The sequence below is a fragment of the Notolepis coatsorum genome (assembly GCF_963971535.1).
Source record: "Notolepis coatsorum genome assembly, chromosome: 8".
NCBI classification, from domain to species: Eukaryota; Metazoa; Chordata; class Actinopteri; order Aulopiformes; family Paralepididae; genus Notolepis; species Notolepis coatsorum.
In genome coordinates, this window is record NC_140172.1 from 68,052,008 (window position 1) to 68,067,643 (window position 15,636).

Here is a 15,636-nt window from a genome sequence, read left to right on the forward strand (position 1 = left end):
TGTTTTATATTTCTAATCAAGTACTCAAAACCATCATTTTCAGCCCCAGGATTTCAGGCTGTTATGGCCTGGCTCCGCCCATAAGCACTTTGAGTGACAGTCAGCCCACACAGTATGCGACTGGTAGACAGAGAGAGATAGAGAGAGAGAGAGAGAGAGAGGGGGGGGGGGTGGGAGAGAGAGAGAGAGAGAGAGAGAGAGGGGGGGGGGTGAGAGAGAGAGAGAGAGAGAGAGAGAGAGAGGGGGGGGGGGTGAGAAAGGGGGGGGGGGTGAGAGAGAGAGAGAGAGAGAGAGAGAGAGAGAGAGAGAGAGAGAAAAAAAAGACAGGCCGTTATTGATAAGGCCCCCTCTCTCCCTCCCTCTCTCCTTTCTTTTTTTCTTTCTTTCACTCTCTCCCTCTCCCGTTCGGGGGTGTGTGCCGCAGTCTAGGTAGATTGTGGGCGGGCATTAGCTACAACCACAGAGCCAATCACATCACTGTCCGCTACCCAGAGCCCGAGTGACGTCACGACATAGCTCAAATCAGGATGGCCTAATTTACTGGAGCAGGAAATGGTCTGAGCTGAATCAGAGCAATCCGCCAATATTTAGACACAAAACACATTGATACTAACTCCTATTACTATAATATAATGCTAGAGACTGAAAAATGACATTAATAATGCATGTCATCTTTAAATAATGTGAACAGCCAAACTAAATAAATCTGATCTGAGCAATAAATCAGAATTGAGCACCAAGGTTTGCAGTGTGAACGTAACCTATGACCAAACCCATGGTGATTTCACCAATATATGTACATTCTCTGATGCAAAGCCCTACATTTAAATACAACTCATTTGGATGTTATCTGAAACAAAAATTCCATGATCCCACAACGTGTCATAAATTCAAGACTTTTCTATTTTCTAGCTTAGGGAGACAGTTATCTATGTTCATAGATATTGCTTTAACGGTCCAGGATTATTGGAATAGCACAATGTAAATTCTGTTTCAGGGTGGATTTTCCTTTTAACGCATCCTGCTATTCAATAGTCTATCTGGCCGGAGTACGAGAGGAGCTCCATCATTAGAAAGCTATTAGATAACTCTGCAAGCAGGGGAGGAAATGGTACGTCCCGTCCTCTCCTGGGCTATAATTGGACTCTCACAGCTCCTTGCCAAACGGCTCTGTGCCGGCCCTCAAGAACGGTTACCTCGATAATGTGACCCGCATGCCATTCTAAAATTTGGCTTATAGAGGCCTAGGCTAAGTGGATTTTGCACATCGATGAATGAAATGCGTCGACCGAGCCAAATTCATGTCATAACCTCGGCAGAGTAATTATACAACAAGAACTCCTTTCATTGCCGTGTTTCCTCATTTGGAGGGCGTGAGTAAAATTTTTGTTTAGCTGAGCGTTTGTCCCCGTTAGTGAGGTGACCTTTCATCCCCTCTGCCTCTTTTTGTCTGCAGGGTTATAAGAAAAGCCTGCTTTACTATGACAAATACATTCACCACCCCCCCTCCCTCATATTATCAAATGTTTTTATTTATTCCATTTCAGTTTTAAGTGATATTAATCTAAATGTGTTGACTATCCCTTTTCCTTCCCAGGGCTTCACCAATCATAGGCTATTTACCCTTTGAGGTTCTTGGAACTTCTGGCTATGATTACTATCATGTGGATGACTTGGAGCTCATAGCACAGTGTCATAAGCAATGTAAGCAACTCTCGATTTTGCACTTCCCTTCTCTACTGGCTCTGTCTGTCTTTCTTGCTGACCCCCCCCCCCCCCCCCCCCCCCCCACAGGATCCAGGCAGCCATCTCGCAAAAATAGGTCAACCGACTATAGTTACATTTCCATTTCCACTTCACCCAGTTAATGGAAAAAGTCTGGCCTTATGAGTCAGCGTACTGCCTGTATTTTAGGATGTTGGATGATGTTATTATGTTGGATGATTAGCACAACCCCCAGCCTTAAATGCTTTAGGACGGTGGGTCCCAAAGCGTGGTCTGGGGGCCACGTAGGGTTCTTAATGGGGTCCCAAATGAGGAGTGGTTTGATTTAATAATTATTGTAAAATTTTGTAAAATTAGGACCTTGTAAAATAAATAACTTTTTACTATTATGTACCTTACTACTATGCTACTATACGTATACTACTACCTATAGTGCTAATATGTCTATACCAGTATGCACTCAGAGTGCAACACTCAAGTTTGACACTATTTGACGAACAATGCCATTGACCCTTAGCTGTCAGAGATGTACGGCTCCTGCTGACTTGTTCACAATTTTTTAATAAAAGTCAGCTAAATGACTAAATGTAAATGAGGGCCTAATGTGTATTTGGGGTGCTAGCCGTGAAAACGAGTTGGAAGTCCTATTTTACAGCACCTGACTGATTCACTGTTGATAGTTTCTCTCCTGTGTTTTCTCTCCCAGTAATGCAATTTGGAAAGGGTAAATCCTGCTACTATCGCTTCTTGACCAAGGGTCAACAATGGATTTGGCTGCAGACTCATTACTACATCACTTACCACCAGTGGAATTCCAAACCGGAGTTCATTGTCTGTACACACACAGTGGTCAGGTAAGCTGGAACCGCTCAAAATGAGAGCGGTGTAACATTATGCCTCTTCATGGGTGAATGTATTTGGTGTGTGGGATGGCTCCTCTGTGTTTAAACGGTGTCGCCAGATGATTTCCATTTTTTTTTTTTATAATAAATTTTAAAAAATTAAATAAAGATTTTTTGCAGTCAGGCCACTGAACTTAGAAGCATGCCAGGACAGTGTTTCTAGTTGCAGCAGCGCAATAGTTAGATAACCTAGGTGGGGAACAACCAGGAGATCACTGCAACTCACACAAGTTGGAGAACTCTCTCTCTCTCTCTCTCTCTCTCTCTTGCTCTCACACAGACACACAAAAGGAGCCGCATGTGATTGGTGGAGGCGGGACCCTTACAAAAAACTGTTGTTGCTAATCATTGACACATGCTAGCCTGTAATAATCCCCCCCAGAAAAATCTACTTTGCATTTGATATATTGCAAATATATGCCATCACACACACTGGCATTTAAAGGGTTAGAATTATAAAATTAATATGTGGTGTTATGATCAGGGCTGATGTTGAATAAAAGATTGTATTATTTTCAATCTGACATTACAAAAAAACTGAAAATCCATCAAAATCAGTGTTGTTGCTAATCATACATATGCTAGCCTGTTTTTTAACAATAATTTGTGATGCCATCACAAACACTGGCATTTAAAGGGTACACATAAAAAAAAATGCCTGCACCAGAATGCAGGAAATGAAGTATTTGTAACAAGAAATGTCCTGGTGGGGGACCCCCAGACCCCCTGCTTAAAAAGTGGCCTGACTGGGGCTATATTTTGCACTATATTTCCTGGCCTGAATGATTTCCCCAGTCCGGCCCTGGTTAAAAGCCTCCAATGCTTATTAGTGTGTGTGCGTTTGAACGTGTGCATGTTTCAACCATACATTTCCATTTACTAAAAAAAAAATATATATATAACTTTTTTTTACCTCCTATAATTATTTATTTTACCTTTATTTTACCAGGTAGTCACTTGAGATCAAAGATCTCTTTTTCGAGCAAGACCTGGCCAAAATGGCAGCAAAAACAAAAAAACAAACATACAAAAATACATAAAAGGCAAAGTGGGGCAAGGGGATACATTTGAGCTGCAGCAAATCAGATTGAATGGGATTGGGGGAGATTGGAGGGTAGGGTAAAAAGGTAGAAAGAAGATGGAAGGTGATAATAGTGGGGGTTGCGGCTCTCTGGCCCCGTTATTTTTGGGTCACGGCCTGAAAAGTTTGGGAACCCATGGCTTAGACTGACCTGGGATCTGTAGATCTCTGGGGGGGGAGCCAACTGGCTCCTTGTGCTGGCGAGCAGTCTGCTCAAGAGGGATCTGCTCGCGGGACGGAAATCAGCCTGGAATATATATTTACAGCAGCCAATAATCAATCAATAAGCGTGATCAATATTTGGAATGGCGATCAGGAATTGGAATACTCTTTTTGGAGAACATCTGATCTAAGGTAAGGAGTCTATGTTACCAGTCTTGGGGTAATCGGAGCTGTATTCGCGGAGATATCAGCGTGTCCCCTATGCTGTGTTTGGCTGTGATCGCTGATGAGGAAATAAGATACCGGTAATCGATTTTTCAGCTCGCGTCTATAGCGTGCATACGTACACATAATACTATCGATAATCTAGCGTTTATTTGAAAACTATTCAGGCCATGTTTAGACGGAAACGCTAGCAGGTGAATCCGGAAAAAAAACATTTCGGATGTGCCTTTTGTTTATACGGCAACAGCGTTTTTGCGGGGAGAATACGCAAAAAAGTGAGACCACCTTCCTGGGTGGAAATCCTAGAAACGATACACCTTCGCGCTATCATCTGAACAGTCAAACCGCATAAAACTATGACGAAAGGGTTGTCAAGGCTCTCGTCGCGTACTGCTTACGTCACAGGCATGCGCCAGTAGCCTAGAAGCGTAAACAAAGCGAACAAGCATGTCTGATTCTATCCACGGAGATCACCTGAAGGCTACATTGGCAGTACTTTTAAATACAAGAATCAGTCCAGCGGCTATCACAACTATTAGTGACTGGAGCCACTGTCTGTGTGACTCTGCTTTGGTCCAATCACATTCCCCCACCCACAGTCTGCGAATCAGAGGCAGAGTAGGGCGGGTCTTCACAGCATGCCTGGTTGTCTCAACCATAGATATCTATATAGAACACTAGATTAACTTAAGGCGGAGTCACCAGCGTCACTGAACCGCTGCCATCTTGCTCGAGTCAGCCTTGAGTGAGGGTGAGTGAGCTGCACAGACAAAAATACTCATAACTCTCTGAAATATTGACGGATTTACAAACGGGTTGGTTTATTACAAGCATTATTAACGTGGCTATGATTCAATCGGTTTGTAAAAAAAACAGCCTTTAAGAAAAAAAGTAGACATGAATGTTATCAGTAGCTGAGCTGCCTCGAGCAAGATGGCCGCCCTACGACGACGTCGCTCTACATTGGCCGGCAGCGCGGGTAAGCTATCTAGTGTTCTATATAGATATCTATGGTCTCAACGACCTGAGGCAGTGTAGCGTATGCGTTGCGTGAATATTTTCCCTAACAGAGTTGCACTTCCGCGTTCGGTTTGCGCAATCTGATTGGCCACAGACGTTTCTGGTCATGTGACATCTGCGCCAATCGTGTGACAGCGGGGCTCCGTCGTCTCGAGTCGACTACACTTTTACAGCCTCGTCTGCACGCAGAATTCCATCCCAAAACACTAGTCTAAACGCAACATTAAAAGTGAGACCGCAAGACGACTTTTGCGGTTTCTGTTCAGACTCTCTCTGTCTAAACATGGCCTCATAAATAGGCCGGAAAATGACAAAGTTTTTGTGTATTCTAGAATATTCCAGTAAATGTCTTTTATCATGGAATCTTTATATTTTCCTTGAAAACGAGGGCTTTTCAAAATGCTATAAAACGAAAATGAACCGATAAAAAAACAATCCGTTTCGACAATGTTGACTGCAAACGAGTCATTGATAAGCGACGGGGCAGATTAGACACATAGCCATAATTTAAAACATAGATTAGGCGTTTTTAACGCTAACATTGAAGTGGATGGTGGCATTCAACGGGGTAAATCAACGTTAATCAAAGGCACTGAAAGTGTTAACGCGTGAGATTCTCCCCTCTGTTGCAGAGTTTCAAACCTTGATTTCCAACCTTTGTCAATCAAGTTGTATATCTTTTAATTGATTTGTTGTGTTTTTTTTGTTGCAAATTTTTTATAATTTTTGTATCCACTTTTTCTCCCATCCCAATTTTTTTTCGTATATCCAATTCTTCCCTCCCCTGTCTTGAACGTTGCTAGACTATGCCTCCCACTGGTCGGTTGTAGTGAGGACAGAAGCCTTGCATCACGTGTCCCCTCCGGTACATGAGGAGGCAGCCTGTCGCATCTTTTCACCGCAGCAGCTCGAACTCTCAGTGGCGAGGAGTAACGCGTGGGAGGCTCACGCTGCCCCCGCTACTTCCTGCTTCCGTCGCACCGGCGTCACCAAACCGACCTGTAGGAGTCGCTGTCCACAACATCCAATCCCCACCCACCGGCTTTCCCACCCTCTAACACTTGCCAATTGTGTTAGTATGAACGACCGGCCAGCCGGTAGCAACGCCGAGAGCTGGGCTCGAACCCAGTGTCTCAAGTGAGCGCCTTGCCCACTGCGCCAATCAGCCGCCCTTTTTGTTGCTAATTTCTGTGTACACTCAGTGAGACACAAATTAATGTGTCATCTCTATATAACATAAATGTATGAGTGGAGCTACCTAATACCAGGAAATGTATGGTCTTTAAATATGGATGCAACTAATGACTTGAGTGCAAACAGCAGGGGCTGTGTCTAGAGCCCTGTCTAGTTCCTCTTCCCAGTTCAAAGGATGGTGATATAATGCAATTTGTTACAACCACTGCCCGAGGATGAGTATAGCAAATTGACCCAATTGATGAACTAAATCCAAAGACTCCCAGAGTTGACCAGATGGTTGGATTTAGTAAAAATGCATTTCCTTAAACAATGCACCTTCAGGAAAATAAGTAAATGCAAGAAGAAAATCAGAGTTTGAATCTAGCAATCTAGCAACAAGCACTTAGCAAAAAGTGCCTAGTCTGCCTCCCTCTTACCTCTTGTAGGTCATTATATTGTAGAATGAGAACAAATGTGGTGGAACTGCTCATCTAACTCAGAAATTAATACTCAATTGGAGGTACGGAGTAATGGAAAAAATGGAAATCACAAGAATAAGGGGGGGGGGGGGTCCCATACTTGTGGAAGTATGTAAAAAAAAATATATATATATATATATATTTTATATATATATTTTAGAAATGTTTAAAGCAGTTACAAACAAACATTCTTAAACTAATACATGAAAGAGGAAAATCGAGAGTAGTACTGTTACTTCTTATGATTATGACATATCATATTCCTTGCAAATACTGCTAGCTTTTCTTCTCTCAGTTTCTTATTTTTTAGAGTTTTTATTATTTTTAGTTTATTATCATTTGCTATAGATAGAGAGCAAGACTGTCAATTGTGTGATGTAAGGAAGGGGCAGGACTAGATAAGCACTGCTTCTTTCTGCCCCTTCTCGAACCAAATTCTATGTTTTGGTTTCTTTTTATTTGTATGTGTGCGTGTGTTTGTGTGTATGCATACAGTATATGTGTTTGTATATATGTGTGTATGTAGATATATGTATGTCTGTGTATGTATGTATATTGTTTTTGCTTTTATCAATTTGTTGTGATAGTTATGTGTTTTGGTTCGAGACAAATAAAAATCAATCAATCAATATTGCAACTCCCTCATGTATTACACACAGATTACGAGCTGCTACCTTCATAAAGGTGCTTCAGATCCCCCAAGTGGAAACTGAAAAGATTCAAAAATGTATTTGTGCCATATTCAATAAGCCTACTTAACAAGTAGGATAGAAATGTGGTCGCAACCTACACAGGACAGTGCAATATAGAAGGGCTGTGCAATATGAAATAACCTTGGACTTATGGGACTGTGCCACATCAAATGAATAACGTTGGTCGAGAGGGAAGGAAGGGGTTAAATACATTGTTTCTCTGATATCTTGTCTGTATGTCTGTCTATGCTGTAACATGGTTGTCTTATGTTTTAATTTTTTGTATGTGTGTTCTTGTTCTGACACAAAACTAATTTCTGTATCAACAGACAATAAAGAATGATCTTATCTTATCTTAACTCTTCCTATCTCCGCCATACAGTTATGCAGAAGTGCGAGCTGAGAGAAGGAGAGATATTGGCCTGGAGGAGATGTCACCTCCAGAGATAGCCAGCTCCTCCGTGAAGGTAAGTGTCAAGTGTTCTAGTACAGACCTGAAGTATACCAGGAGGACAGTGTTTATATCCAACCCTTCCCCCAGATCCTTGATGAGGGTCATATCTCACCTATCTTACCTCACCTTATCTTATCTTACTTAACAGTATCCTATCTTCCTCTGGTGCCACAGGCTCAGGAGTTGTACCTGGACATCTGTACCACACTGGACCCTCCACGGGACAGAACCAGCGGCGCTCACTCCGTGTCCTCCCACAGCTCCCAGAAGTCCTCCCACACTGCCCTGTCGGATTCCTTATGTGAGTCATCCACCGTTCTATGTATTTCTACACATTTTAAACAGTACTTCATTTCATAAAAAAAAAACGGCTCCATGTGGCTCCACACATTTGGTCAGTTTAAGAAAATATACCAGTAGACGTAGAATGTCATACAATTGGTGTTGTGTATAATATGTACAGTGGAGTATGTAAGTCTTCGATTTGAAATGGAACAATCAATGTATGTATATCCCAAGATCACATGGAATAGTCCAAGATCACTAGCCTAGCTAGTTTTTGGCCAACAGCTAGGCTAGTGGTCCATCCGCTTCCATTCAATTGTGCTAAGCTACTGACTTACAGCCAGATAGCTTTCTAATAATAATAATAATAATAATAATAATAATAATAATAATAATAATAATAATAATAATAATAACAATAATAATAATAATAATAATAATAATAATAATAATAATAATAATAATAATAATAATAATAATAATAATAATACATCCACAGAGCTTTTAAAAAGGCGCGGAATAAAAGTATTGCTTCCCCCCCCCATTTTTTTTTTATTAGTGAATGTTGTTGTTTACATGTTGCAGGCATGCATCCCCTCCTTACTTCCCATTTCCCCATGTGGAATGCACCTGATTGGATAAACTACATGCTGGTGCTCTTGTGCGACATCTAGTGGCTGAATGTTATCTATATTTATTTGGTCATCTATTATCTATTTGGGTGCAAATCCTAACAAAGCAGAGACCAATGCCCCTCAACACATTTGAATGAGATTAATGGGATTTTAGTCGTACAGTAGACTCTCAAAACACAGTATGGGTTTATGGGATATGTAGTTGACTTCAGAGTGTTATGTTGTCACTGTTTGTTTGTTTTATTTCGATCCCCATTAGCTATTGCATCAAAGCAGCTATTCATCCTGGGGTCCAGTAACTTACATGGTCAACACAAAAATATACACTCATACACCATACAATGACAAAACACGTAACAAAATAAATAAATGAATAAATAACATACCTAAACAAAATGAACACACTGCAATTATACAAAAAAAATAGACAGGCTGCAACTAAATCCATCGTGATCTAATTAATAGATAAATATTACATGTGCTCCAGCCTGTGGCTGCAGAAAGTCCTGACACTGTGGAAAACCTCCTGTGTGGTCCCTGTCCCTAAATGCTCACGTCCCAGCACATCCAAGGACTACAGGCCGGTGGCTCAAACCTCTCACATTATGAAAACCATGGAGAGAGGTTGGTCCTGGAGCAACTCCGCCCGGCGATCAAACCCCACTTAGACCCACTCCAGTTCGCCTACCAGCCCCGATCTACCTGCTGAACCGAGCCTACACTCACCTGGACAAGCCGGCGAGCACTGTCATGTTCTTTGACTTCTCCAGTGCTTATTGATACCATACGGCCTGGGCTGCTGGGTGAGAAGTTGGAGGTGATGCAGGTGTCCTGGGTTGTTGACTATCTGACGTGCAGACCACAGTATCTGCGCCTACAGAGCTGTGTGTCAGACAGACTGGTCAGCAACACCGGGGCCCCGCAGGGGACAGTCCTCTCTCCCTTCCTCTTCTCCATCTACACCAACGACTTCCACTATAGGACAGAGTCCTGCCACCTTCAGAAGTTTTCTGATGACTCTGTGATAGTGGGATGTATAAAGGACGGTGATGAGGAGGAATACCGGGCACTGGTAGCGGACTTCGTCACATGGTGCGAAAAGAACCACCTCCAGCTAAATGTGACGAAGACCAGGGAACTGGCTGTGGATCTGGGGAGGAGGAGGAGTGCACCTGTGACCCCCGTTTCCATCAGGGGGGTCGATGTGGACATGGTTGAGGACTACAAATACCTCGGAGTCCACATCGACAACAAACTGAACGGGTCAAAACACGCAGAGGCACTCTACAAGAAGGGCCAGAGCCGACTCTACTTCCTCAGAAGGCTGAGAGACTTCAACATCTGTACAAGGATGTTGAGGATGTTCTATGAGTCGGTCGTGGCGGGCGCTTTCTTGTACGCTGTGACCTGCTGGGGCAGCGGACTGAGAGCGGGGGATGCAAACAGGCTGGATAAGCTGGTCAGGAAGGCCAGTAAGGTGGTAGGGGTGGAGATGGACTCTCTAGCAGTGGTGGCGGAGAGAAGGAGCCTGGCTAAGCTCCACGCCATCATGGACAATCCCTCCCACCCACTACACACAGACTTGGCTGATAGAAGGAGTATGTTCAGTGTTAGACTAAGACTCCCTAGATGTAACACTGAACGGCACAGGAAGTCCTTCATTCCGACAGCCATTAGACTCTATAATGCATCACTGTGCTTCACTGCATCACTGAGCACAGGGTGACAGTACAGCCTGGCAAAATCTAATAATATTGTCATTGAGTTTCTTCCGGTCAAGATGCAAAAAACAGATAATTTTTCCATCTGTACATTCCCGTTTTATACCGTCGTGAATAGGAGTGTAGTTTCAGGGCAGTCTGGTGTAATTTCCAAAATGCTTCGTAATGGCCGGCAACGTGTATTCTAGTAAAAGCGTTATAGTTTCTTCCCTGGACTAGCTACTGTTCTCAAATCAAATTTAGATTATCGATATTATGTTTCATCATGGATGCATGAAGGGGGGGGGGCCTCCGTGCTTTGATCGCAACCAACGGAACACGCCACACACGCTCCAGATCGCATGAAGGAATTTTCGGATCAACGCAATATTGATACCATTTAGCCCTTACCTTGACCAGGATCTGTCCCGAAAAGAATATTCCAATTATCTGATCGCCATTCCAAGTACTGATCGCGATCGTGTTTCCAACGCAATCCAGCACTGAACACGAACGTGGGGGGGCCCGACCCTCGTCGATGCATCCGTTATAAGTGCTTGCCTTGCCCGAGTAGTTAGACCCCACCCGCTGGCCGCAGATCGGCCCAGACACCAAGCCAAGTTTCAAGTTTCTTTAATAGTTGTCATACAGAAGTACAGAATACTTTTGTACAAAATGCTTCTTACTGTTGCGCTCCAGAGACTGTGCATGACAAGATAAGTATGAAATAAAAACATAGTAAAAATTAGAAGAAAAAAAAAGAGGTCACAGTGTTCAGTTTAGACATATGTACAATGTTCGTAGACGTAGTTACCATACAATATACAATACTGTGCAGTGTACTAATATACAATACTATATAGTGCAAGGCATAAATGGACGAGGTGCAGTTTAGGTACAATTCACAGTAGGTGTACGAGTTGTAGTGCAATCATTTCAAATGGAGTGCAATAGCGGCCGCAAGGCGTTAGGCGGCGGTATTGGACTTTTGCGATCTCAGACCCATCCCCAGTGATAACACAGGCTGCCGGCATGTTTTTATGAATGGAAATATCGAATAAAAGAAATAACGATGAAAACCTGACTATATTCGGGTTTTCGGGGGTTCTGGCGCTCAACGTTTGGCGAGTTAACCCGACTATAGTCGGGCCCGGCCCTCAAAGTGTTAACCTCAAGGGCCTTGACTGGTTCAATTATATAAATAAATTAAAAATGAACCCTCTTTGCCCCGGCAGCTAACTCCTACACAGACGCTTGCACCCCATTGCGGCAGTCTGCGTCCATCGGGACAGAGAAGACTTCCACCAAACTCCAACCTAGCAGTTCAAAGGTCAGTTCACCCGACTCCCAGGAGCCTACCAAACCCGGGTCAAAACACTATTTGCACATAATTCTTGGCATTTGTTTTAACTAGTTGGGAGTATCAGATGGAGGGGGGTGGCTTACTGTGTTCTGTGACAGGTCTATGTGGCGAACCCAACCCCTCAAGTACTCCAAACAAGTTAAACCCACAATCCCGAATTCACTGGTATTTGACCAACTAAAGTTTCCTCTTGCTCTTGGAAGGGTTTGATTTATAGATGGAAGATATGCATTTTACAATTCTTTAACCCATGATAACTCAAGTAGTTTACGTGATAACTCACAAAACGTTTACATAAAAGACTCAAAAGGTCATATACAACTGTGCCAGATCTGGGGGGGGGGGGGGGTTCATAACATGGAATCTGATATTTTCAATTCTGATTTGGGCCACTTTCATTATGTGGTCCTAAATCAGATACAGGTTCCATTTATTTTAATTAGCTGGCTTCCACTGCATTCAACTTATAAATTAAATCATAAACTGTGACTTCAGTGTCCTCCATTTACTGTACTTCCATCATCGTTATTGTTATTTTGTGCATGCGGGTCAGTTCAGGAGCAGTGGCCAGTTCACACTGGGCTCTGATATTGGCCACATTTTTTAAAAATAATGTGATCTGAGCAATAAATCAGAATTGAGCACTAAAACTTGCAGTGTGAACGTAGCCTTTGTCTCCCTCTCTCCCTCCCCACTCTCTCAATAAAGGGAAAAAGGGGGGGGAAATATATACGATGGGGAGTGGACTTGTAAGACACATGTTTATCCTTCAATTGCGTTCAGTCCTTGTATCAATGGCTCATACAACAAATGTCAGGCCAAACGGAAAGAATCTACAGTATGACTACAGTGACGACGACTACAGTATATCAACAGACTATAACTATAACGATAGTGGAGAGGCGGCTTCAGCAGATGGTACCATAATGTGACTGTGCCTATAAAACAAACGGCAAAAACTGTTTGAAAATACTATTTCACCCAGGTCTGGAGCTTGTCAGCCTCTGGGGGGGATAAAGATATTTATATATAACCAATCAGACAAAATGTCATATCAATGGGGTCCTGCTAAACCTCATGACTCTTTTGTTTTGTTGTTTCTCTCCCCGTAGACTTTGGTACAAAGACAAAATTCTTTTGACCTCCCTCCCCATCCGAGCCTCCCCCTTTCTCCTACCTGCAGCAAGCACTCGCACCCAATGGTTGGTCTTACAGATTCAGTACAATGAAAATTATGTTTTTCAATCTTGTTTTTTTTTTACAGAAGGTATCTTGACATAATATTACCCAAAATGTTAGAGCTGTTGTTGTTGTTGTTGTGAAAATGATGACTAAAGCCCTTGGATCTCTATCCCCCTGGGCCCTGTTCCACGTACCTGGCTAACTGAGTTAGCTGGATAATTTTCAGGATAACTTGACATAAGTCAGACCTTTCGGTTCCCCGAAGCACGTTTTTCTAAATCACTATGGCAACAGATCAAACATTTTTTACTTGCTCCAGCGCAGGGTTTAGTTCAGTTAGCTGGATAAACTGGCCACGCCCTCACAAAAAATGCCAGCTCCCTTCCTCACAGATCCTATTATACCATTCTGAATTATGTTTTTGTGCTTCGTTTTTCTAGAGGGGGCTTTTGAAATGTAAAATAATAGACCTAAAATGCTGATAATAAATCATATTCAGCCTATGGATTTACTGTTATGGTTTGTAATGCGACCCCAATTGCACAACACAGAGTTAGCCAAAACAAGGGCATGATTTATTATATACCAAAAAAGCGGCACTCAGCCTTTAAGGGGGAAAAACACCAAAGTCCATGAACACAAAAAACGCGGCACTGTGCCTTTAAGGGGCGCACAGGCAGGAATCCTCTAGCACACAGGCAAAGAGGTACACGGGAAATCTTCCAGAAACACGGCAAAAATACACAGGACTCTTCATTGAACACGGGCATCCTCCCGACCAGAATGCTGCCGACGGGCAGCGCAGCAACCAGGGGGTCCAATTGGAATGGGGTGAGAACACAGGCATCCTCCCTTGGAGTAATAGAGAGCGATAGCGAGCCTCACCCCAGGAACGGGTCCATGTAGAGGGAGTTGGGAAGTAGCCGGCAGGACATCTGGAGTGGGAACACTGGGATCCTCCCGTGGAGTAATAGAGAGCGAAGACGGTGTCCCACTCCAGGAAACGGCGACAGGTGGTGATGTACAGGGGTGGCACAACGTCTCACGCAGGAGACGCGGCAGTAGATGGTGGTAACAAGAACTACCCGACAAGGACTGAAGGGGAGTCTGCAATACTAGTACTCTCCTAAGCTGATTGCAAACTCCTCTCAGGTGCGTGAAGCAGAAAAACGGCACGCCCCCTCGTTGGGCTGCATGCAGAATTCCTCCAGCCCTCACATTTACTTTGTCCTAAATAATGCACATCATAGCTATACGGCTCGCGAGTCGCGACACACACTATGTGGTTATTTTAATAACGGAGCATTGCAAATGTGAATCCTGCAGGGATATTTTTAATGAATGAAATCTATCGGCGTTTGGCTCTGATTCGTTTCATATTCTCCGCTGTGGATATATTTGCTTAACGGAGCGTCCGGATTGTGCTTCATTCAAGCATAAATTTAAGCGTCTTTATGAATGGATTGTGGATGTGAATTACGATGAATCTGAATCTGTGGATTGTTGAATTGTATCACTGTCACTCACAGTCACGTTATTGTGATATTGTAACTGCTAACTGGGATTAAAATGTCTGAGGAGATGCGCTGTTTGACGGATTTGATGACGTGGACGTGACTTGAGAAAAGTGAATGAGCAATTGCAAGCCTTTGACGTTTTGATGAATGAATTTGAGAAAATGCATTTATCTGTTCAAGCACTGTTATCTGATGACGAACAAGAGGGTGATGAACATGACTGGTGTCACTGGTAAAGGTTAATCAATTCAATGCATGTATGGATGATGTCCGAAACAGATTAAAACCTGATTAATAGTGAAACTGTATAGCCTCCAAGCCTCTCTGACACGTTATTTCGGGGGTCGCGCCTTGAAAACGTTGGGAACCATGTATTTATATAGTACATGATACCTAAGCGCATACAGTACAGATATCCTCATAAGTATCTATTAATTCGTATCAATTAGATACTCTTTGGGCTTGTTTTTATCTACTTATTCTGAAAGAGTTGAACTAATTATTTTCACTAGCAAGATCTCATTCGATTATTCATTCCATTAAGCCTACTGCCAGCAGGCACATTTAAAGAAATATAATCTGATTGATTGGGGTAATGATGGACTTAAAATTAGCCTATAGACCAGGGTTTCCGTTAGAATTTTCTTTTGCAGGTCTGAGTGTCCGGTAGATTTCAATCTACCGGACAAATGGGATAAATTCCGGTCAGAGTTTATTGAACTTAAAAACAATTGATAGGCCTATATAAAGAATGACATCCTCAAGGCATTTATAATATTTTAACTTAAAACTAGGCTACTTTTGCGTATACAGTCATTAATATATTCCAAATAAAATAAGTCCCTCGAGACTTCGTGCTGCTGCCGACTTGAGGTGTCGGTGGGCAGTCTGCCCGACATTAATAAACAGCAGTCTGTTATAATCACATTTTTATGAGCTAACGAATTCCGTTATATTGGACATTTGTATTAATTATATCAAGCGAAGAACTGAGAAATTTGGCAGAGAGAGATGGCAACATTGTCGTGGGTTTGCGTG

The 15,636-nt window shown here is 42.8% G+C and overlaps 1 protein-coding gene across 1 annotated transcript in view; it reads left to right on the forward strand.

Moving 5' to 3' along the window:
* Window positions 1-15,636, forward strand: part of npas2 (neuronal PAS domain protein 2) — a 221,125-nt gene that overhangs the window by 172,450 nt on the left and 33,039 nt on the right. The window contains exons 11-16 of the mRNA XM_084320101.1: window positions 1,598-1,704; window positions 2,432-2,579; window positions 7,845-7,929; window positions 8,091-8,217; window positions 11,772-11,866; window positions 13,012-13,101. Of these exons, the coding sequence (XP_084176227.1) occupies window positions 1,598-1,704; window positions 2,432-2,579; window positions 7,845-7,929; window positions 8,091-8,217; window positions 11,772-11,866; window positions 13,012-13,101 (652 nt within the window). The remainder of the gene's footprint in view (window positions 1-1,597; window positions 1,705-2,431; window positions 2,580-7,844; window positions 7,930-8,090; window positions 8,218-11,771; window positions 11,867-13,011; window positions 13,102-15,636) is intronic.